The sequence below is a fragment of the Lepidochelys kempii genome, chromosome 1 (assembly GCF_965140265.1).
Source record: "Lepidochelys kempii isolate rLepKem1 chromosome 1, rLepKem1.hap2, whole genome shotgun sequence".
Classification (NCBI taxonomy): Eukaryota; Metazoa; Chordata; order Testudines; family Cheloniidae; genus Lepidochelys; species Lepidochelys kempii.
This window is the reverse complement of record NC_133256.1, coordinates 300922476-300948367: the sequence shown is the minus strand read 5'-3', so window position 1 is coordinate 300948367 and position 25892 is coordinate 300922476. Positions and strand designations below refer to the sequence as shown.

General features: G+C 38.4%; 1 protein-coding gene across 6 annotated transcripts in view; it reads left to right on the top strand.

The window, feature by feature from the left end:
• The window catches only part of DOCK4 (dedicator of cytokinesis 4), a 434135-nt gene that overhangs the window by 198921 nt on the left and 209322 nt on the right, over nt 1-25892 (top strand). For 5 of the 6 annotated variants that reach the window (XR_012156797.1, XM_073328104.1, XM_073328103.1 and 2 more), the window contains exons 9-11: nt 21362-21443; nt 22138-22198; nt 24633-24765. Coding sequence is in view for 5 of the 6 variants with exons in the window: in XM_073328104.1 (XP_073184205.1) it covers nt 21362-21443; nt 22138-22198; nt 24633-24765 (276 nt within the window). In the remaining variant the exon portion in view is untranslated. Of the gene's footprint in view, nt 1-8635; nt 8657-21361; nt 21444-22137; nt 22199-24632; nt 24766-25892 lie in introns of those variants that run through there. The other variant, XM_073328107.1, reaches the window with a different exon arrangement.

The following is a 25892-nucleotide window of genomic DNA, read 5'->3' as shown; positions in this document are numbered from 1 at the left end:
GCTCTTAACTAGGCCAACTGGCAGCAGCCCTCAAGGGGCCATCTTTCAGCTGAGAATAGATGGAGCATAGCATGCTGCAGCTCTACATTCCCTTTCCTCCCTTGACATGCCCAGTGTATTGGGGCTTTAGAAGGTAGTGACAGAAGAACTGGCTATGTCAGCTTTGTGCACACTGGAAATCCCCAGTTGGAGCAATGCAGTTTGTTTCCACTCTCTTTGTGTCACTTGAGTGTCACAAAGGGAGCAGGACAATGAATCCTCCCCATTGTTCATCAATAAAATTTTAGGCATAATGAAACTGAACTTTTTGTTGCATTTTACTAAGGGGAAAAATACATTGTCCCACTAGAAAGTAACTCAGGTTGGTATTGCCTTATTTTTTCCACAAAGTGAATTGTGTTTTACGAGCTACAGTGTTAATTATTTGCACATTTTTAAAGCATTTTGACATACATGGATAGGGTATATAATCTTAGACCTTGATACATGTTGATGATTTGATCTTGTTACGATCATGTCATTTCTGCAAAATTCACAACTGCTGATTTTCTAATCCACAGTAGGTAGGACCTGTAAGTTTCAGAATAGTGCTGGAAGGGTTTGATGTTATCTTCTTTCTTTCCTTTGGGGATACTGAAGTGATTCATGGTATCTCTGTAACATTTCTGTGCTTTGAAAATAAAAAACAAACAAACTTAGTAATATTGGAAAAATGATGGTTTAATAAACTGAGTTTCGTATTAAGGTTCAAGAAAGAGTTTGTCCTCTGGCCATAGTGAAGTTTAATTTTCCTCACAATGTTGTCAGAAGCAGAACAGATTTACAATCTAGCCTTTGCATTATGAACGGGAATGAGGGGTTGTTTCCATGACAGGACTGGGAGATTCTCATTGACACAAGTGTACCCTAGCAAGCAAGCCAAACCAAACAATGGACAGATAGAATAATGGTGTAAGAGCTTTAGTTAGTGATTTCATTTAGGAACAGAATCAAGCCCCACATGAATAAATAGGAAATCACCTCATGATGCACTTCTACAGTGTGTATATATAGTCTCTCTTTGGATTTAGATATAGAATGTTTACAAAGCACTTGAGAGTACCTGGATGAAGGGTGTGATACTGAATGTATATTGTATACTGTATATACTGTGGAAATTATTTTTATTTTATCAAGGTTGAAATTTTGTTAATTTTTTTATGATTTCGTCATTGAGAGTTGTCTCATTTCAATACTGTGGTTGTCAACCTATACATTTATGGGATTCACATCTTAACAGCTAAATGTGTCCTCAGATGATGGGTGGCTTCTCAGGACCGAGCCCGGTTCATTGTTCATAAACAGTGCGTGTGCGCACACACCCTGGACCCAGCAGGAGAATGAAATTAAAAACTATATTGATTCTCCATAACTTCTGGCTTGTACTACTTTGTTTTTGTAGTCTTGAGTCAGTATTTTTAATCAATTATTCTTTTTGTATGTTATGTTTTATAAGGCAATATTGTCAAATCATTGATAACAATAGTTAGCATTTATGTAGTACTTGTCATCTTCAAACAACTTAACAAATATTAGCATATTAATTTTTCCAACATACTCTGTGAGATATTGGGAATTCTTCCCATTTTACAGATGTGAGGGCCTGAGCTAAGAATAGGTAAATTGAGTAGCCCAGGATCAGAGCAAGAGTCAATGTAAAAACTTAGAAGTAGTGTTCGGGAGAATCCTGGTTTCTAGTAATTTGAAGGTTTCAGAGTAACAGCAGTGTTAGTCTGTATTCGCAAAAAGAAAAGGAGTACTTGTGGCACCTTAGGGACTAACCAATTTATTTGAGCATAAGCTTTCGTGAGCTACAGCTCACTTCATCGGATGCATACTGTTTCATGCATCCGATGAAGTGAGCTGTAGCTCACGAAAGCTTATGCTCAAATAAATTGGTTAGTCCCTAAGGTGCCACAAGTACTCCTTTTCTTTTTTAGTAATTTGAAGTGACCTCATCATGACAGTTCACTGGAAAATTGTTTTCCCATCCTGCAAAATCTTTTGAGATTTCAAACATATTCTCATTCTGTGATGGGATGAAACTAAGACTTTTCAAAGTTTTTTTTTTGTGAAAAACGAGAGAGATGCCCCAGAATAGCCTGTATCCCAGTGGATAGAGCACTCACCTGGGATGTGATAGTCTCAGGTTCAAGTCCCTGTTCTGCCTTATTCAGACCAGGTAACTAATGCAGTCCTATTTAGAGAAGACTATGTTAATATGAAGTAGGAACCTTTTAGTTCATGCCCATAGTGTCCACAAGGGGGGATTTCAATGCGGCATTTTGGTGCACATACCCATAGTCTGGACTGCGAGGCAGTTTAGCCATAGCCTTGGAACCTTGTTAGCATAACACACTGAGGTTGAAAGAATGCAACAGTTTGTTTTTTGGGTTGATGTAAAATGGTGGATGGTAGTATTGATAGGCAAATATTCAGAAAGTTGAATAGTCCTTTAGCTTTGTGACATTGCGTTCAATGGGAAACATGCAGTATTTTGAATGTGTACTGTTAAGTCTGCATATGGACACTCCTCCATTATGGTGCTAAGTGCTCTGTGGTTATTTGGATTTGTTCTGGGGAGTTTTTGCCCTCATACCAGAACAAAAGATCATTTAAATTAACCTCTACTGTAATTAGGTCAAAATGACAGAGCTAGTAAGTGTTTAACGGGTTACACACACTTAAGAATCCATGACAATTTTGTGGTTATTGCCCCTTTATTTCTCTCTGAATAAATCTGACATCTGATCATAGTGTGTTTTCCTCCCCTTTTGCCACTTGCCAGCTGTGGTAGTTTGTGAAACAGTGTGGCCTCAGCATAGCCAGAGGGACCAATTACATTGGAGCTCTGATAAGACTGATTGTTTAATCAAAAATACATTGATTTTTTTAATCAGATCTTGGAAAAATGCAGCTTATCTGTTTTAATTCAAATTGGTTTTATAAGCAACAAGGGTTACAGTCATAAGTTGGGTGACCCTCTGAATAATTTAAATTATCTACTCTGACTTGGTTAACTTTATGTCTGGTCATCAAAACGTTCCATTACTGCCAAGAATAAGAGACATACATTTGTGTAAGTAAGTTATTTTGTATGTCAGTCATTGAGAGGCACTGTTCCAGTGGATAGGACGTTGGACTGGAAGACAGGAGATCTGGCGTTTGTTCATGGTTTGTCTGACTCATTGCATGTCCTCTGTTAAGGCCTTTTAGCTTTTCTATGCCCCCAATTTCCCCATCTATAATATGAGGGTTAAAACACCTTCTTTATTAAATGCTTTGAGATCCTCTGATGAAAATAGCTATATCAATGCTAAATATTATTAATTATGTACAGCACTTAAGAAGAATACAGTTTGCCCAGTAGAACACTATATTAATTGTATACGTGTATCAGAGTGAATGAAGTATAGACATTTTTCTTCTCAACAGCACTACATCCATCTAGTGTTATACCTCACATTCTTACCTGAAGGCTATAGTTTAATGTACAATAGCATGTGCCAGTTTATTGCAGCTGTGATTGATTTAATGAGTACAAAGTGGATGCAGATAGTGTTAAACAGGGTCTTCCAAATAGTTGTTAACATTTTCTGAGGCAAACCGTACTAAAAGCTGAGCTGTGTGTGAGAGCAGGGTAATCTTGGTTTTAGTATTTTTAGGTCTCTTCAGTCTTGAACTTGCAGACCATAAGTGCTTACATACTACAGTGGTAAGTGCTATAGAAAATCCTAAATTAGATGGTAAGACCCTATGCAGATTGACACAATTATATCTACTCTCCAGATAACTGCTTTATCCCATTTTCCTCAGAGGCTTTTACCTGTAGTGTGTGGAAACTGCTAACACAAATTTAAATTCATAACACATTGCTAACTAGAGATCTCTGCTGCTTTTTTATTTAAAACACAGGCTGCCATCATCTCAGAAACCTGAAATGAAAAAGGGAATAGAGCGTATACACACCCTAAGTCTGTTTGTTCCGATCACAAGTATTCAGTTCTTACATAGATTGGTATGTAAGAGAACAGTGCACCAGCACCTTCCTAAAATCCCAGTTGCTTTGCTGACCCTTAAATCTCTGCAGTATTAGTGTCTTTGTATGTTATACTTCATCTGATACATTGCAGCAGAACGTGCAAGTGATTTGTCTCTTGTTATTTAGTAAAACTTACATTTGCTAACAAAGCACAAAGCTTCCATCTAATCATACCTTTTCTAAACCATTTGGTTTATGGTGTTAGCATTGTCCAAATAAGGTCATCTATTAACACAACAATTATAAGGTAGCAATTCAGAAGGGTGGAGATGTGTATACTTTGTGACTGTGTCAATATGATATGAAAGTCTTGCCAAAAATGGCTCATACCTGTGGACCCGTACATATGAGGAGCAAAGATAAATCCCCCTCTTTCCATCATCTTGAACTCCCTTGTTTTATAAATATCATATTGTCCTCAGAAGAGTGCACATTCATAAACTGTATAGACAAATAGGGGTAGGTCATTTATCCTAGGCTAATGAGAGCAAGATGTATTATGCATTTTCCCTTTTGTGCCCTTGGTTATATACTTAAAGGTTACAATACACTTCCTTTCTCAACCATGTAAAAGAATAAACCAGAATTATCATTTAATTATCCCTATGTAGTACTCTCAACTTCACCTTTTTAAGTGGCATTAATATAAATAATTAATCTTTTCACATTTTCCTCATTCTATTTTACAATTACTTTCAAATAGTACTTTTGAAAATCCATTGCAACCTATGAACTGCAGTCTGTCCATTTATCAAAATGTCTCCTTCTTTGCATGCGTGTTGATTTTTTGGTGTAGGATTACTCAAGGGCTGGGCTGTTACCATTGATTTTTTATTTCAGAAATAAAAAAACATTTCAGCATCTGTGTTTAGGGAGGGAAGCATGTGGAGTACTGCATAAAGAGTTGCATGGATTTTGGAAAAGGAGGAAAAGAGTATGTTGTTCCCACAAAACCTGGTTCAAACTTCCAAACTTTGAGATCCTTCACCTCCCTATGAAAGCCCTAAGAATCCCATTAAATCAAATTTACACATTTTTCTGAGTGAGTATAGGCTGAGAATACTGCCTCCCATGGCCTCAACTGAGCAAGAAGTCTAAGCATGTGTATCCCTTTAAGCTTGTGAGTCAAAGGGACTATCTTTAAAGTTACATATGTTTAAATATCTTACAGAATTGAGGCCTGTGCTCCGAGACCAGGGCTTGGCAACCTTCAGTACGCGGCCCATCAGGGTAATCCGCTGGTGGGCTGCGAGACATTTTGCTGACCATTTGCTGACCATCCACAGGCACGGTCCCCCGCAGCTCCCAATGGCCGGAGTTGGCCGTTCCCAGCCAGTGGGCGCGGGCCACAGGGACGTACTGGCCACCACTTCCTGCAGCTGGAAATGGTGAACCACTGGCCACTCGGAGCTGCAGGGGGCCCTGCCTGCGGACGGTCAACGTAAACAAACTGTCTCGCAGCCCGCCTGCAGATTACCCTCATGAGCCGCATGCCAAAGGTTGCCAACCTCTGTCCTAGACGCTGCCATCTGTGAATGCAGGCGAACAGAACAATTCAAACCTGCATAACAGTACACAACACTTCCTGAAAGCCAGCAGAAGAGATGGGCTGTGGATAGACTGTCCTCAGAAGGTCATTGCAAGACTGCTGGAGCTTATTCTGTAGAGGGCTGAGGCAACTCCAGCAGAACTCTCTTCTCCAAAAGGTTTTTTTGTGGTGATAGCTGCTGGAGAATTCGCTACCAGTGCTGTGTTGGTTCCCCAGATTGAGGGGAACATTAGCCAGATGTCCTGACATCACTTCCTCCCATTTTTTTTTGAAAGGCGGGAGATTCAGTTAGCTGCAACCAACTCATGCTTTAATGGCCAATATTTCTGTTTTATATATACGTTTTGTTCTCCAACTAGAGATTGCTTAGGCTACCAAAGGGCAATTAGAAAGGGTGATTAGCGGCATGGTGGCTCTTACAAAGGCAGCCTGGCAAAGAAGAATGTCAAGATTTGGTGGTAAAGAATTTCAGGATATAGCTGTCCAGTGCCTTTGATGTCATTTAAATAAGAAATTTACGGTAGAGAAACACAGCAATTTGAATATTTCCTCATGGTTAGTTGATGATGTGATCACCAAGCTCAATGCCCAACCACGAATTTTATTTTGGTCCTCTCTGATGTGTGTGGGGAATGTGGTTACTGCCCTTTCTAGTCTTTTGATATTGTGGCTCTTCTCTCAAATGGTAAATAGGAGAACAAAGTAATACCTCAAAAGAGAGGAAAGAAGTTAACTGCATCTGAGATTATTTTGTAGGTCTAAAATCCAGTTTTGGAAAGCCATTTACGTGGATTGTGTATCTAAATTTTGGCAAGGAGCAGAAAATGTGTCTATAGCTAATATATTTTTAACAGCAGATAATATTTGTACATGCTTTGACCATGTAAACCAGCATCTAAGTGATAAGCATTGTGTTAAATCCAGTGTTTATTGAAGGTTGTGAAAATGTGGAAGAATGTATTGGTTTGTTAATAAACAGCAATAAGATAGGTATTGAAGAGAAGGATTGGCATCCACCACCATTTAAAAGAACTAATGCCATTCCCCCGAGGGAAGAAGTTGTACACTTTCAGTTGTCTAAAAAGAGGCTTTCTGTTTATCATCTTTAATTATCTGATCCTAGTGGAAAAAGATGACTCAACTGGGGTGAACTCTGATTATATAGACACAGTTTAGTCTGAATGTATTTCTCACCAGCAGAAGTTTGCATATGGTTCGGTATTGGTTTTGTGCCTTACATGTCTCAGGGTGAATGTGTGAATACGATTGCTTGTAGAATACAGCGTGCAATAATTAAGAAATGTAGGTACTTTTAATTACCCATCACATGTCAATATTTCTTGTTGCTTAAATATTTCTTTTTCCATATAAAGGATTAAAAGTCTCCCTTTCCTTTCTTCTTTACCTGCCCCCACAAGTCTGCATTAATTCCCTGTGGGCACCTGCCTGAGACAGAGCATATCTTGGGATTTTTCTGCAACTGGGGAGCTGGATACTATTTGGCTATGTCTGTGCTGTACGGAGTACTGTTGTGATAGCAGACAGCTCAATTTTGTCAATAAGTTTCTCTGTGCACTGTGCAAGGAGTTTTCATTTCATATATCATTTAGCACATATTGCACTGAGACTCCACAAATTCAGCAAATATACTTAGCACAAAAAAAGAAGAGAGGAATGTTTGTTTTTGTGTTTTTCTGAGAGTTAAACTCATTAATAATGGATTATATTTTCACTGCATTTTCATAGCTGCACTAATTGCAAAATCAGATAAACTTAATCCTTTACAGAAAGTGAAGAAAAAAGAAAATGTCTATAGAGGTTTGTGAAGGGCACAGGTGACATTTGGAAGCTTAGAAATGTAAAGCAGGCTAGTTTGTTTTTTCGGATTTTCTAGAAGGGTTTTTCGGTGGGCTCAGACACATGGCTCACTGTATAATGAATGTTGGTTAAGAAAAGCTGGGCTGTGCGTAACATGATCACTTGTGACTCTATTCCCAAGCTTCCTGCACCTCAGGTCCCTCTTGGTCTCCTTGAGTGTACCCCTGGTAAGGTTTCAGCCTAATGCCATCGCTCTTCTTTCTGGGTAGAATCACAAGATCCTCTGAGATCAGGTCCTGACTGCCATCCCCTATGATGACTTCAGCAGGTCTGACTTACCTTCAGCCTGCAGTTCTGTCCCCTCCAGGGGCAATGACAGTGATATCCAATAACCAAATAGCCTTCTTAAAGCAAAGTATTAGAACAAAAGCCATCTAAAGAAAGCAGATCTTAAAACAATAAAACAGTCTATATACATGCCTTCCTCTCTCTAAGGGTTACCCCTCTCTCATTCCCTAGATCGGCGGAAGGCCCAACTCTGTCTGCCTATTCCTCTGGCCAACTCCTGTTAGTAACCATTAATTTCGGCATTAATAAGCTGACATTTTCCCCCCCTTCAATTGAGAAGGAGTGATTTCAGATGTCCATTATGTTCTTATACATGCAAATTTGAGAACTGTAATGCTCTAGCTTAAAAAGCCCTCTTCTTCACCACAGATCCCAGCGTTTCCCTGTATTGAAACTCATTATCTATAAGCTTCATTTCTGTATTTCATTCTGGACCAGTAGTAATTATGTGGGCTTGGTCTGCACTAGGAAAAGGAGTTGAGAGTTGTGCTGGCTAACATGCTTTGATCAATATAATCTCCATTTGGCATCTGGTGTAAACATACCTGTCGTCTTCCACACTGGATGCTAAATGGTATTTACAACATGCACTTAAAACATAACTCAGCACACATACCCAGTGTCATAAATATAAAGGGAAGGGTAAACCCCTTTGAAATCCCTCCTGGCCAGGGGGAAAGCTCCTCTCACCTGTAAAGGGTTAAGAAGCTAAAGGTAACCTCGCTGGCACCTGACCAAAATGACCAATGAGGAGACGAGATACTTTCAAAAGCTGGGAGGAGGGAGAGAAACAAAGGGTCTGTGTCTGTCTGTATGCTGCTTGCCAGGGACAGAACAGGAATGGAGTCTTAGAACTTTTAGTAAGTAATCTAGCTAGGTATGTGTTAGATTATGATTTCTTTAAATGGCTGAGAAAAGAATTGTGCTGAATAGAATAACTATTTCTGTCTGTGTATCTTTTGTGTAACTTAAGGTTTTGCCTAGGGGGGTTCTCTATGATTTTGAATCTAATTACCCTGTAAGATATCTACCATCCTGATTTTACAGGGGGGATTTCTTTATTTCTATTTACTTCTATTTTTATTCAAAGTCTTCTTGTAAGAAAACTGAATGCCTTTTCATTGTTCTCAGATCCAAGGGTTTGGGTCTGTGGTCACCTATGCAAATTGGTGAGGCTTTTATTCCAACATTTCCCAGGAAAGGGGGGGTGTAAGTGTTGGGAGGATTGTTCATTGTTCTTAAGATCCAAGGGTCTGGGTCTGTAGTCACCTAGGCAAATTGGTGAGGCTTTTTACCAAACCTTGTCCAGGAAGTGGGGTGCAAGGTTTTGGGAAGTATTTTGGGGGGAAGGACGCGTCCAAACAGCTCTTCCCCAGTAACCAGTATTAGTTTGGTGGTGGTAGCGGCCAGTCCAAGGACAACGGGGGTAATATTTTGTACCTTGGGGAAGTTTTGACCTAAGCTGGTAAAGATAAGCTTAGGAGGTTTTTTCATGCAGGTCCTCACATCTGTACCCTAGAGTTCAGAGTGGGGGAGGAACCTTGACACCCAGTTTACAGAAAACCATAGTCTTAAGATGCAGGCATGGTCAGAAAAGTGACTATGTAAAAATAATTTTTTATCATGCAATGGCTTGTTCCTGGGTGTGTTTGAATGGCTACTCACTTTCTAACACCTGGTTGCACTGCAGAGCCAACACAACTAAGTGAGAGTTAACTAGATTCTATTTTGCCTTTCACAATAAAAAGAGAATTGCTAACCAAGATCCAGTTGCAGAATCTTTAGTACTGATGAGTGAGCCAGAAAACACACAACTGAACTGTCCAAACTTAGGCTGAATTTGCAGTGCTAGCTCTTAGAAATAAAAACATCTTTTTTACTTGTAAACAGAGCAAATTTGATGTGGAAGTCATGGGAAGCAAATGATCATAGAACTCCATGATGTAATTTTAATTCACTTTTCTGGTTACAGCTGCACTTTAAATATCTACTGGCAACTCATGCAAATATTTTAAAACCCTGCTATTTAGAAATGAATATGGTTGTGGTTTTTGGTATTTTTCATGCTCTGTTTTTAAGTACTTACGACACTTGCATGAAAACCAGGATCTTTGTTACTTAGAAGTTAATCGGATCCTGCTGTTTATTTCTTACTTTGAATCCACATCCTTTGTAACATTGCTGGTGGTTGCCTCGGACATGACTCTGATGTCACAAAATGGGATTTTGACTTGAAATAAAACAGCAGGCTGTGATGAATTCTTGAGAAATAAAGCTATTGTTTTTCGGTGGGAAGGAAAGAAAAAACAAAATGAATCAGCAGAACTGTTTCTAAATACATTTTTAAAGATGTATATGAGGCATCAGCTTGAAGTTGACCACAGTGTTTGGTATAATTTCAGACAGGTGCCCCTTACAACATAGCATCACTTCAAAATGTTTTCATCCCAAGAAGCTGAAAATAAGCATAGCAATTATAATGTTGCCAACTCTTGTGATTTTAATGCAAGTCTTACAACATCTCTTAAAGACCCAGGTTCATGTGATTACAGGAGAAATATAGCTTTTATATTATATTATATTATATTATATTATATTATATTATATTATATTATATTATATTATATTATTATAATCATGACTTGTAAGCCAATCTCATGATTTTTTTTTTTTGGCACCAGACTCACAATTTTTGAACGCTTGGTGTTGGCAATACTGCAAATGAGACATGCAGTTTTCTCAGTGCTTGATATTTTTTTTAAGGTATAGAGAGAATGCTGCCTTTCTTTTTGCTTCAGCTAAACGTTGAGAATTCATAGGATCAGCTTGTACTTGTGTTGGGAAGAGAGGAGGAGCTGTGCGATGGTGGCAGTTGCAGGAGGAATTCTAGTTGGCTCAGAAATTCTTCCTAAGATTCTGGGAGACTCCATGCCGAAGCATCCACTCATCTGCTCTTCAAAAGTGCACAATGCAGGCTCCCTCTCTTGTTGCATGGCTAGTACTGTAGGCTGGTGGTTGGGCCGCAAAGGTTTTGTCCATTGTTTTAGACACCAGTGTGGAGATTCCCAGGCTGTAGAGGTTTTTAGGCCTGGCAGAGTTCTCACGTGCCTCTGTCTGACAGTTAGGCAGCTCTGCTGGAGTTGTGAGCTATTTCTTGAGTGTCCCAGAATATTGGCTACCATCTTTGCCTGCGACTCCACTTCGTTTTCTACACAGACTAAATGGGTCTCTAACACTTCCATTTAACATCCAAGTTACAAATTCTGGTTTTCTTCAGTCACATTTTCTGTTCAAAGAAGGGAAAGAGCCAAACAGCCTCCCCCATTTGGTTTTCAGTATTTTCTGCAGATCATGTATCTGCCCTCATTTATGGATGAAGTTTGCCTGGTATTTGAGCAGGGAAGGGTAATCCAGCCTTTTTTGCCCCTTTGTCATTCTTGATGTAATTGATTTGGAGCTCAACCCAGTGGGTGAAATTCACCTGAGATGTGAAAGGCCAGTGCAGGTTCATCTGCACCCTTTCACCCCATGTACAGGCTGCACTGGGATGTGGGAAGTGGGGTCTGTCTGATGAGTAGCTGTAGAGGGTACCTGCTCCCACCCTGTGCACAGTGATACAGATCTGTGCACTAACCCTGTATAGGCCAGCATGGAAGGCCACTTGGGTGCCCCAGGGAGAGGCTATGGATGCATGTTTATGCGACCATAGCGCTGTGCGCTACCAGTGTGGAGGGCTGCCATCATTATTCCAACCTTTAGGCTGCAATAGAAGGTGTGTGGCAATTCCCCACTGTTGTCCTGGCTTGAGAATGGACTCTACCATCCCTCACTCTATCAGCTTAGTGTGGACACTTGTACTTTGTGGGTAGAGTGAATTTCAGCAAGCATAAATTTACACTTAATGTTCAGTAATTTTACCTCATCCATAATTATTTTTCCTGTCCACAATTAAGGGTTATAGTTTACCCTCTATCTTTGCATTCAGAAAACTTGTACAGATAGCAGTGGGTTATGGCCTTTGATATTAAGTGTCTTTTAAAATTGAAATACAGTGATACATTGTTTTAATACATAATCACTGTTACATAGGTTACAGTCAATGGTGTATTTGTAACTGTTACAATTACTGAACATTAAGTGTAAATTTATGCTTGCTGAAATTCACTCTACCCACAAAGTACAAGTGTCCACACTAAGCTGATAGAGTGAGGGATGGTAGAGGGATGGTAACTTTATGCATTTGACAGCACTTAGACCCTGATTCAGAAAAGCTTTAGCATACAGTTTGATCACTGTAAAACACACAGTGATCAAACTGTATGCCAAAGCTTTTCTGAATCAGGGTCTAAGTGCTGTCAAATGCATAAAGTTAGAGACTCCAGTGGGCCCAACTCTGCTCAGGTGCAATGGAGATTGAGATGGGTCAAGAACTGGTTACAGCTCACTGATTGTCAGCCGTCAAGCCCTGGCTCAAGTTGAAGATACAAGGGGGCAGTTTTAATTTTAATCTCTAATGCAGGTTCCCTCAGGCACTTTACACCATAGAGCAGCCTTGCTCTACCATATCCATTCCCCTCTCCTTTCTGCCATGTCTCCTAACCACTCTTTCCCTTACGCTTGGTATTGGAGGGTGGTGTCTGGCACGGGAGACTGCAGGAGAGTGTTATGCCAATGGAGAATCTTCATACATTGGGAGAATCCTCCGGTTACAACCCCTTGAGAAACATGGTGGACTTGAGAATCCAGGCCAAAGAGAGTGGTGTGTGTTGCTTCCACCTACCCGCATTTCTTTTTATCTTAACTAACTATTGGTAAAATCAGTGAGAATTTTTACACAGAAATCTTTTTTTTTTGTCCCTTCTCTTTCACAGCATAAGCTGCCATGCCAATAATTAGGTGATCTGAAAGTCCGTTCCATCTCTAATTAGTGTATTTGTTTTCTGAGCACTTACATGTACAATAGAAAATTATATTAATTTATCTTTTAACTCAAATAAGAATGTTATTTTAGTGATGCCTATTGTGAGAGTCATACATATGTATGTGCACACGCATACACCTTTAATAAGAATAGTGTGTTTTTTTAACTGTTATGGGTAAGTTATTTTTTGCAGCTCAACTTTGTACCTGTCAGCAGCTATCATATAAGCAGAAATAATTTATATACCATGAAAGAGTACATATGTGTATGTGAAAGGAATGTTTGGCACAGCTGCCTACTCCAAAAGCTATTGACCATGTGCTATTTTCTGTAGTAAATGTGTGCGCTACAGATTTGAAAAATCAGTCATTACTGGTTGAGCAGGAGGGTCCTAGCTTTCAAAAGTTTTGTATCTGCTGGAAACACATTTTTGCAATATGCTCATTTGGGGTCTGATGTTGTGTACCCAAATACAATATTGTGTAATTTTCTATGGAATGTTGAGATGTGTTTAAGAAATGACTATTAAATAGTAACCCTCTCTGAGTTACCACAGGAAACTGTTTCAACTCAGGGAAGTGTCCCAAATATTATCTGCCTGTTTTGGATTCCAACAACTCCATCTATGCTTGCTTTCCTGGCCAGAGTCTGTCAGATTCTTCAGTAGCTATGCTGAAGCTTGTGCATATGTTACTTAAAACTATAAGCACTATTGCATATTCTATTAAGTTCTGAAGGACATATTTTGCATGTACTTTAGTGATAAATGAATACCCTGCTGTTGTCAGTGCAGTTTGAAATAACTGCATGAGAGAGGATTCTTGCTGCTTTCTGTAGTATTTCAAGGAATTGTCCTTTCAGTGTTTTGTTTTGATAGAGTGTAAAATGAGGATATTGTTATTTCTTTGATGGAATGTATAGTTGCTTTTGTGTGAGAATTCAGTGAACAGTTTGGTTTCTCATGGGATCTGAACCATGTTAATAGTACTAATAGTTATGTAGCAGGTATACAGAATTTCTTGAAGCTCTCAGTCAGTGTAAACAGTGCAAAGCTGAAGAAATTCATGGTAGGCAAAGTGAAACTTATTTTTTGAAGAAAAACAATGTAAGCTAAACAGGAAAGTGCCAGTGAAAGATCTTTTTAAAATAGTTCTGTATATTTCATGGCCGTATGCTTTATATTTTTAAATTATGATCTGTAATTCACACTCAAGACCAAAGTGCACAAATGAATTCTTCCCAATCCAAGTGCATAACAGTAGATTCCTGGTCACATTCAGTAATGCCTATAATCAGTTCATACCTGTGAACCTTTTAAAGGTTTACTTTAGGGGTCAGATACACTGCTTGGGTTTGTGGGCTCTGCTCCGTTGTGCAACTGAGATGTCTCTCTTCTCGCCGGTGGTGAATTGTTTGCTTTTAGCCTGAAGAAAGGGCCATGTTCCAGAAAAAACAAACCCTGTTGTTTTAATAGCAAGATTTGAAATGATTACATTTTAAATACACTTAATAACAAAACCTCATTTAATTTTAACCACTCACATACATACAGTGCTACTGCGTTCATGGAGAAATTACAAAATATGCACCTACAACACAAGTGAGACATCCTCGTAATAATTAGTGCAGGAATCTGATTTCAGTATCATCTGCTGCATTGGATTTGCACTGCCATTTTCTGAACTGTTTCCTTTAAACTGATGCTTGCTAATTTAGGGCCAAACTCTGCCAACCTTATTACTGTTGAGTAGTACCGTACTATTTAATGGTCAAATTGATTTAAATGACTCTAGTCTCAGAGAAAGATACTACTCATCATGAGTAAAGGTGGCAGAATCTAGCCCTTAGGTATCAACTAAAACTTGTATTAACTTGTAAAATAGTTGAAATACCTCAAGAGCTCATTAAGGAGTTAATTTTCATAATAACTAGGAAATTTAATATTATACTAAAATCAACAGTATGTTCAAGCCCTATTTACAATATCAAGTGTATTTTCTCATCTTAGGGTACAAATTGAATCCAGATGCTTTTATAACTAAAATAAGATTAAATTAGTGGTTCAATAAAGAATAAAAATATCATATTAGTGGACACTTTTTCAAAGTGACGAACTTTGTACATCCTGACAACCATCTGAAATTGAATCAAGTATCGCGGTTGCTGTCATGGTCTCTTTTAAATGTTGGTGAGCACAGTTATTGGTATCCTTGGGAAAGCTAACAAAATAACACAGGCATGAGTATATTCACTGTTACTACTGTTATGTAGTCAACATCAAATGTATGGCTTCAGGTGCGGTATAAAAGGCAGGAGTCTCTAATCATTGATAACATCAAATTAGTTGCTTGCTGTAAAATTCAGTAGAACAACAGTAGAAGCAGATGAAACTAAACAGCACAAATTCTGTTTTACATACAAATGTCATGGGTGATAAACATAGGAAGACATTTGTTTGATATTTCACCACTGACACAAAACATGTACCTGCCTCTTTTGTTTGTACAATATTATGGACTGTATTTCTACTCCTTTGATTGGTTCAGGATGGCAGAATGTGTCATTTTGAGTAGGGTGGGGTAAAAAGATGGATTTGAACTGGATGCCTATGAAAACAAAGGTGGATGATGATTTTTTTCTTTTTGTCTTAATGGCATGAATGCTACAGATCTAAGGACTGCCCATCTGGGCTGGAAGATCATCAGTTCCATAGAGCAGATTCAGATCAGGACATCTTGCTGATCTTGGTTAAGAAGATGATTACTGCTGATACCATTAATTCAGAAAACAAAAACTTATCTGCTTAGATTGGTACACCCAGGAATGGATTTGTTCTGATGGCAGATAGATAATAAAATGGTAATCGATTTGTTCTTTTTAGTCCTCTGATTGGCATGAACTTTGTTATTTATATTTAGAAGCTACTGTAAGTGCTTAATTACAAATCTGAAAAAAATAAATTACATAAACCCGCTCACAACAGGTGGCAGTAAAAACTTTGCATCAGATCCTGCCTGGCTCCTGCTCCATGCCCTTTGTGGTGGTGTGGTACAAAGGGGCCAGAGAGTTGTCTTTAGCAGTGAGCTGGGATCCCCCAGCATAGTGGGCATTCTAAGGGTAGCAGTGGGTGTGACAGTCCTGAGCTCAGCCAGTTTTGGGCCAGTGGGCCAGTCCCTTTGGGGCTGTCAAACTGCTACAAACTAGAGCTTCACAGTACTAAGCCTGGTTTGATCCCTGGCTCCCCACAGGATGGGATGGGAGGTGAATAGAAAACCACTTCTGCGCACCCCTGAAGCTGATTTTGTAAGTGAACCTTACAAGAGTGCACATACCAGAGTCAGGGACCCTCATCTGCCAGTAGTTACAGAATGGTTTTAAAACTGGGAACCAACAGCAAATAGTTTTTAGCTACTCTTAGCTGCCGTGAAGGTGTACAGTGTGAGAGGCAGCGTCTCTTAGATAGCTGGTGCCTGACCATTCCGTGCTTGCAAGATTAAAAATTTTTAAATTATATCTGGAAGTGAACAGGAGTCAGCACAGAGAGATTCATGCAAGAGGCATTATGTGCTCATGGTAATGTGCCCTGCTCAGGTGATGATCCGCATTCTTCACCAGCTGGAATTTAGGGAGGGTTTCAGGATATTCCTAACCAGCCAGACCAGATTACAGTCACCCAGCTGGGTGCTGACTGTAGCAGAATCTGCATGAGAAAAATAATCAGTCTCCTGGCACTGTGGACCACCCCAGTAAATCCACAATCACTGTGAATTCAGTGGGTTGATAAAAGATAAATATGTATCCTTGAATTGTGGTATAGTTAACCGCTGCCAGCCTTTCTTCTGAACTCTTCCTGCTGTCTTCAAGTTTCATTTCCATCTTATTGATATTAAGTCATAGCAAATTTGCTTCTATCCAGACCCTTATCTCAGTGAGGCATTGGGAGAAAAATTGAGACTGTAAAATTTGGGTTCAGCGTAAAGGAGCTGAAGAGCTATGTATTGATGACACCACAACCCAAAATCTCTTTCTCCTGTGGTGCCAGGCTAAGTTTTAAATAAAAGCTTACCACTCAGTAAGGCTCCAGCCTGGATTGTACATTTGTTTCTTTCATCATAAATTCCCTGCTATCTGGTTAAACATACTTTGTCTTCTGAAGCTATTTCTGTATCTCTCTGACTCATGGTTTCTATATGAAATATTAGTGAAAAGTAATTAGTGCAAATTATTTATGGTAAAATCATTTTAGTTGTTACTCTAAAATTCATTTCAAGATACCAAAATCCCAGCCTAAGCCTTCAAAATATTGCTGCGTGCAGGCTAGCACACAGAGTTCTATAGTCTCCGTGACTAAAAGAGTCAGCAGAGCCATGAAGGTCTCGTTGAGAATTACTGTATGTTTTTGATTTCCCTCTCTGGATTAGTAGCCAGGTTTCAGTTTATACCAGTAGTTGGCATGTAATCTTAATTCAGAATATTCAGAAGTTGTTCTTTTCTCTCACACACCATTTAATATTCTTAGTTAGATTAGTCTGATGTAACTCCAACAAAGATTCTGGGCAGGCACCATTTTGAGAAATGCTTAATTGACTTAAAAGTGCAAGTCCCATTTGAAAGTCAGTTGGACTTGTGCTCCTGCATCACTTAGGCATTTTTGAAAACCTTTCCCAGTGTCCATTAATTACATTCCTGTGACCTCCATTTTGGAGGTCTTACTATCTCTTTATACCAGGCATCTGTGACATTCTGTAGAACATCTTGCATGTGTACTATCATTAAATGTAATGGTAATATTTTGGATTTGATTTTATTGTTACTGAAGTCAGTGAACCTTTTGCAACTAACTGTTCAATGGGTACACGATTGGGTCTGTGGTGTATGCACATTGTAAGTGTGATAAAATATAACTAACTTTACTCTTGAAATCTGCGTTTTGTTCGAAGAATATTTTAGAAAATTATCTAACACTTTTTTTCTCAGTATCTATTGTGTTCATTGTTTTTCCTTACTTGAACCTAACCTTACATAGTCTCTACCTAAATATGTCTAAAACCATGTTATACTGAGGAATTTGGCCAGAATATAAGGAAATCTTTTATACAATAACATGTCATGTGGCATAATATCAAAAAGACAGCCAGATTTGTGTTTAAAAATCATATAATAGGCAATCTGTCTAGACTAATAACACACAAGTAGTAATATAAGTAAATAAGAATCAGTTATGAAAATAGAACAGTTTGTGGCAGTGTTCCTTTTAAAGGCAATCGGTAAACTGCAGATTTGGAGCACATCATTACTTCAGTATTACAGAGGACATTTCAGTACAAAAATCCCTTGTTGACCTGCTTAAATTAATCTCTTCAGTGTTCGTTATTTCTGTATTTCTTGTCAGAAGACAGCAGAGCTAGAATGTGCACAGCATATTTTAGTGGCGAGATTAGCACTCATAAAAATGCTTAGAAGTCTAAGCTAAAATCAAATGCCCTGAATACAAAGAAAAGATCCTTCTGCTTTGGGTATTGCTGAGCATATTTGCCAGGCATATTTACCGGTGACTGACTGACTGAGAAGTAAAACACTAGCCCCAGCTTTAACTATCTGGAGTTTTGGCTGATTGAAGCCAAGCTGTTAGATCTCAAAAATTCTGTATTTTCTTTCAGTACAGCAGTTCACTTTTCTCATTCATTTTCTAACCTGGTTTCTATGAAGAAATCCATGAGGTTTTGTGAACACACATGCCCTCTGTACTTAAAAGTAACTGAATATCAACATTTCCTAACATTTTAAAAGGCTGACTGCTCACTTTTGCTCTCTGCTAACGTATTCTAAAGTTATAGTCGGAACTGTAGCTTTTGCTTCATTTTTGTTTAAATCATACCAAGACACTGAACAAAGATTTTACTGTGGAAACTGCATCTAGAGTTTTTTTCCTTCAATCATACTACATTTAAAATGCGTATGAGAAATTTAGCTCTGCATCACCAATTAAGTGTCTATCGCAGTCGGTATATTTCTGTGTGGCATGACAATGCTCGCTTGCTGGCTTTTAATAATTGTATCCTGAATTACACTTGCTTAGCCTTGCAGAGTGTGTGTGTGATCAGGGCTTGAAAAATCCACACACCTGTGGCAAGTAGGAAGCATTTCTAGGGCAGTGTCTTCGACATCTGCAGAATCTAAATGTAATTTTTTTCCTAAAAATAAATTCCTAGCTCTTATGTTTATGCAAGCAACCTTCCAAATATGAGCTAAGTGTCTTTGGATATCTACAGGCAGGCAGCCCATTGTATTCTTACCCTGACTTGTTGATTTATATCTCAAGCTATGAGGTGCTGAGTGTGTAAGCGATAACAAGCCGTTTAGCTATATGACAAGGTATAGAGCAGGAATGAATGGATCATCTGAAAGATGAAGTAACATGTGAATGTACAGTAAGCTGTTACAACAGGCACTGGGTTTTGGAGGGCATGCATACTCTTTCAACATTTGCCAGCCTATAAAAACTGTTTGTAAACACCATAAGTCTGCCAAGGATCCAGTTTCCTGGAAGCTGCTGTTCTTGTTTTGGACAATCATTTCCATTTGCCTGCTTTAAGCACAAATCATGCAGTGAAACATCCACAGCTGTTGATACATATGACTGATGGACAGGTCTATAGACTGGAGATAAGGCAGTGAAATTCAGAACAGCCTTGTTGGTTGCCTGGATTAAAATTATATTGACACAGTTCAGATTCATTGCTGGTTGCAGATCATAGAGACAGGCTATGTAGCCGATGTGGGATAAGAACCATCTTTTTTGTTCTGTGCTTGTATGGCATCAGCCACAATTAGATCCTGGCCCATGACTGGGGCTCCTAAGCGCTATATAATACACACAGTAATATTCTTGCTATGGTGAGTGTTAACTTAAAGTTTATTTAGAACCCGGAGATCAATATCTGATATAACAGCACTCTCTTAGTGTATTTCATTTGTATTAAAATGAGCTCATTTTTTTTATAAATTTTGAAAAACACTTCATCTTTTAAATTCATACGCAACAGAAAACAGTTGAGTTTTGCACAGAATGTTGAGTGACCTTATTTTTAAACCCTCTTTTAAAGTTACCATGGAGACTTCGGCTGCAGGAGATGGCTATATACTAAAGTATGTGTATGTGCTTGAGAAATGACATTTCCAAGTCTCTGCCTATGAAATATACAAGAGTTTAGACTATCCTACGCTTAGCTTCCACTTATTCTGCCATCAAATGGGAAACTGGATAGCTATAAATGGGGAATGTGGTTTAAAGTGAACTACTCCAATAAAAAGTCTAAGTTACCTGGGGATTCAAACTGCCCAGGTTGGCTGACTTGTACAAATTAAACCAACCCCCAAATGTAGCTCAGATTAAATATAATTTAGATTAAATGATTGGTCTCCAGATTTTGTGAATGGGGAATGACAGCACGAGAAAAATTTAACTCATCTTCAGGATTTTGTACCTCATCTGGCATATTCCTATAAAAATTCCTGCTGCTGTTTTTAAAAGATATATATTGGTATAAAACATTAGCAAAAAATTTTGGGCTTTGGCCATAGGCAGAAGAGATGGAAACAGCTGAGAAAGCTGTAGTTAAAAATGTATGTGCAGGATGATCTCTTGGTAATTTATTTTATAACTTTGGGGTATCGAGACAGCTGCTTGGCTGGGGGTGGGGGGAAGTGTGGAAGAAAAAATAGATTTTCTGTACATCGTACTATTTGTGACCCTGTTGCTCCCACCCTTTAAAAATAGGGTTATGACACATCCCATTAGAATTGGTCCAAAGCATGGAGGGTTCTGACTCTCTTGTAAACTTCCCCCACACATGAAGTGAACTTTCTTATGGGCCTGATCCAACTCCTATTACAATTCAATGGGAGTCTTTTCTTAATGTAACAAATGTCCTTTCTCCCTTTTTCATAGGTTCTGCCCCCTCAGTGGCTCTAAAATTCTCTCTTTCTCTCAGCTTTAGCAGAGACAGTCTTAAATTTCCCAAACTCTTTGTTCTGATACTTGTTTCCACAGGAACATTTAGCAAACACTGACAGATTTTAAAGGCAGAATTCTGGAAAGAATGCTTTCCTGACTGCTTCTATAAAGGCTCTTATTCCATAGTATACTAAAATCCATCTAGTCTAACTCCATTTGGGAGGGTGGAAGTTAAAGTTTAATAGTAGGGACAAATATCATCAACATCATCTTACCTATTACCTTTTCCTCTGACAATTTTATTAATCTGTGAGAAAGATACTGATTGAATGCCAGTTTGTGTAATTATGCCAATGCATGCACAGTTAGAATCCTTACCAACATATTACATATCTCCTGTAATAAAGTCCAGTGTACCTAGATTTTATAGTTTTCATATTTCTATGTACCTACATCATTTCACAGGAAGTGAATACAATTCTACAAAATCACAGCCCAAAAAATATTATTTCATATCGGATTTGTTGTAATTACAAGCAAAATATTAACATTCAGTATACTTTTTTTGTTATCAAGTTCTTAGAAATGTCATTGCTCTATATTTTGAGGAAGATTTCACTTTGAAACAAATTCGGAATGAAGTCTCATTTGCCTTAACATTACTCAGCATACTTTATTTTCTTGCAGCGAGAGGTTTTTTTTAAGACTGAATAGGAATGGTTTGCCAAAATGTCCAGAGAAGCCAGAAAGACATTGTTCTCTCTTTGTGGTGAGCTTTACACATTCTTTATGCTCATTTCGTGCAATTGTGCTGAATATTTTAAATAAAAGATGGAGTAAATTAACTATTGTGTAATTAAATAGTTCAGTGCTGTGTCGGAGCTGTTTGTTTGGCTATTGATTTGAATCCTAATGAAAGATTCCGCTGTGTCATTGTGGCACAGACCAATGCTAAAGGTCTTGCAGAGCTGCACCACACCTGGGGGGACACGAGAAAGAATTCTGCCTATTTTCTGGTGCTTTCCCAGTGCACAGGTACAGCATATTCCTCCCTGCAAGGCTGGCCAGTGCCGCCTCCTCCTTGTCTCTCCTGCACCCAGAGGTAGCTTGGAGACAACAATCCTTGTGCTTTAAAGAGTGTAGGGACTGCAGTCGTGCATCACTGATGTGCAGGGGCTCATGAGGGAGCTCCTTACGTCCTGCCCCTCTGCAACCTGGATGCAGCAAGGCACAATCTGTTCCATAGCATTTTAGGACAGAAGTTGCCCATACTCCTGCATGGCCACAAATTTAAAGTGTTCAAGAATGTAATTTTTCAATATTGTATTGTAACAAATCCTCTGTTAAAAGTGTACTCCATGTTCATTTATCACTTTCATTGGCACATAGAGTAATATGCTAAGATCTCTAAATGTCATACTTTAATTGTGGGTCAAAAATAATGAGACTCTGATTCTCTGCAGGATTTGAGTAGCAGTGAACTCAGGAAGGACATCTACATCACTGTGCACATTATCCGCATAGGTATGTACGATAGCCTGCCAGCATAAGCTGTACATTTGGAAGGCATTGGGTAGTAAATAAAGGAAAGACAATGTGCTTGAGTTTTGCTTATGGCATATGTCACATTCGCTGATTGTATGTCTGTGTAAGCTTTGAAAAACATAGCATAATGAATGAGTTTATAAAGAGTTTTAAAAACCCACTCTTCTCTCTCAGAGTAATTTCAGGCATGTTGCACTAGTAGAACTATTTGTCTGGAAATTTAGCAGACTTAATAAGTATAAATGGACTGATGACAATGTGTACTCTTTCTTTTACATAGTTCAAACAAATTCAGTGCCCTTTTTGTGGGATAAGGGAAAAGAAACTGCAATGGAGGAGATGTTGTCCCCTTTAAGAAAATTTTAACACATGTTATGAACAAATCTTATTTCCTCCAAAGACAGTGCTTAAGTTCTGTAGAAGTGAAGAGCATGTACTTTATTTAATCTATTTCTTTAAGAAATCGTCTCGTGGCTATATTGAGTTAACTCAAATAATCTTCACATCTTTCCTGAGTATTTCTCTTCTTAGAGATATGCATTGTTGCCTGTAAAATAATGATATAGTTGATGTACAGCACTAAGTGTACCTTCATTTCTTCCTGATTGTTTGAAGAGTATTTTATTTTTGTTGTAATAATTATCTGCACTGCACGCTGGGTTTGGATAATGCATACATACCTGAATAAGCAAAATGTCTCAGATCTTTTCTGTATACTTTTTTCTTTTTTATATGGTTGTGATGTATCACCAGGACTTCAAAGCTGGGAGACATATACTTATTTAATGAGTAAGGTGTAGGAAATTGGGTGGTAAACAATTTTGAGGAGAAAATGGTGCCAAATGTTAACTTTTGAGCCAACCAGCCAAGTTGGTAAGAATAAACCTTTAAAATAAGGGCAAGGTAGAGAATCCTCCTTGTTTCACCATTTTTCTGAAATATTGACAATCCAGATTGCAAATAAGAGCCTGCCATTGTGTCAGCAGAGTTTCAGGAAGAGGGTGGAAGGGGGAAGCTAATTCTCTGTTTTTCCATTTTTTTTAGAGCAAGGGAAAAAACCTCAAGTCTTTGCATTTAGATCAGTTTAAGATTCCAGAAAGGATGCCTATGAATTTTGTATGACTGTCTTGATATTCCAGTCACTGCATATGCTATTTGAGTTGCATCAATTCAAAGTCTCTGTCTTCTGATTCTGTAAAGTTGAAATAGGTTCTATGTGTTTCATAGCTCCACAATCAGGCCTTTTGATAGGTCAATGCAGTTTTTAAGGGCCTTCAGTAGGGAACCCAGAATCTTTTTATTCCAAAGGAGCAAGGAACACTGCAGAGTCATAAATAGTTTGCCATTTGTCAGTGCATAAACATAGCACTGATGTGGGATTATGAGAGAGAGCTATTGAAAGACCAAGGACACTTGCTGAAATATTTGAGATTAAAATAAGATTTGGACAATGTACTTGGTGAAAATGAAAGATTCTAGAGAATAAGATTCTCTCCTAGCTGCTGTGATTCAGGGAAATGTTATGGGGAGGCATTTTCCGACAACAGCTATGACCAAGTGCTTTTCATTTCAGAAACTGGCATCAAACACATATGTACCTGGTAGAAAAGGTGCATAGCTGTCATTGAGCAGAATAGGTGAAGGAAGGGATTCCCCTCTATTTTCATGCAGGACATGCAGCTGCATGTTGGGCTATTGCTTTGTTCATGCAGTTGGGCTATTGTTTTTTGAATAAAAGGGGAAAGAATGTTAGAAAAAGGTCTGGTTTTCATCACTACTTCCTTTTGCTTCTTTGTTTGTTTCTTTATACTTATTTGCTTTCTTATGCTCCAGCATCTTTCCTCTTCTTTTTGTTCTCTCCTCGTCTTTCATCTTTAATAGCTGCTCTTGCATTAGTCCACTTATGCTACTGAATTGCCTCTTATGGTGGCAGCACCTGTCTGCTTAATTGTCATGGCCAGAGACAGCACTTCCTATCAATCACAGGGCAGAGGACTATTAACAACAACTGTCGTGAAATAATATTTACAAATGTGATAAGACCTAATGTCCGGTAGTACATGATACCTGAATGCTAAATTTGGTGCAGCATTGCCCAATTGAATATAGTTACTGGATATTAAAGAAGTATATGATAGGGGAGTTCAGGAGAAGGTAACCAGTGTCCTCTCAGTTTTGGACCTTACAAATGCACTATAAGTGTAATGCACTTTTCATATTTTCTACTGTTCTAATTTAAGTGGAAAATATGGAAAGATGGAAAAGATTTGTAACCACTATGCTTGCCATAATCTCATAAAAACCATTAAGTTATCTACAGGTATCAGCTGAGCTGGGCACTCCCTCCTTTTCTGTGGCTTTAGAAAGAGGCATTTTAGTGGATTATGCATCATATTTGTGTTATATTTGACAGGCCGAATGGGAGCTGGAGAAAAGAAAAATGCTTGCAACGTACAATACCGACGGCCCTTTGGCTGTGCAGTCCTCAGCATTGCAGATCTACTGGCAGGAGACTCAAAGGATGACCTTATCTTAAAAGTATACATGTAAGAGATTCTTTCCTTTTAATTTATTAAGAGGTTTGGAGTCCATTTATATCAGTCTGTACCAAGAAGCAATGGCTTTTAATTAGTGTAAGTAAAGGGCTTTAGTCCTTTAAGGTTGTTTAAGCATTTCCATTCTAATCCCCCATAATCTAAAATAGTATATTTTAGAGCTGGTCAAAGAATAGGGAAAAGGTTTGATAAAAAAATCAGAATTTTTCACCATTTTTGTTGTAGTTGAAAAATTTCCATCAACTCTTCATGTTTGTTTTTTCAAAAATGAAAATATGTTATAAAAAATTGCACAATTAAACATTCAGAAGTCAGGAAATATGTGAGTTTGAGGTGCATGTGTTACTTTAATCTGGCCCTGATTGGATACAATTATCAAATAATGCAATAGGATATCATAACATTTTTCTACGTCTGTAGGCCTTCATCAAGCAGATACTCATGCAAACAGTCCTGTTAAGTTTTCAGGATCGATGCCTGTGTAATTTCATTTAGTGTGCCATTTTACAAGAAACACAGTGAACAATTTGCTGCACACCCTCACTGGAGTTTTCACTGTGCAGCTAAGCCATGCATTCATCTACAGCCAGGTCGTCTTTAGTGCGCACTTTACAAGTTTTGCAAGAGCTCCCTGAAAAATGAACTTTGCTTTCCGATAGTGTGATTTTTCATTTGTTCATAGATCGTATACACACTTCCTCTCCCTGTTGAACTGCCGCTTTCTACCCATAGGTTTTCAATGTCTGAGCAGTGTTTTGATAATCATGAAAGTGTATTTTGTCTTTCACTCTACTCATACTCCAAAATAGCTGAATTGTTTTTGCTCCAGCTTTCCAAAATGATTTTCCTTTGGGCAAAGCCTAAATCTGTAAGACTTGATCCTGAGAGAGGTAAGTTTCAGAACGTTTTAAAAGTTACTGAAAATGGAGGATTAGAATAGAAATGCTTAAACAACCTTAGGCAGAGAAATTGCTATAATAATCTTTATATGGCAATGTGAAGTGTTTTGGGGACTTTTTTGAAATTCCTTGTACTGCCCAAACATCTGCCAAGAGTACTTTATCACTCCAGAAAGAAGTAGGCAGGGCAATAATTTATATATAATGATGCAAAACAAT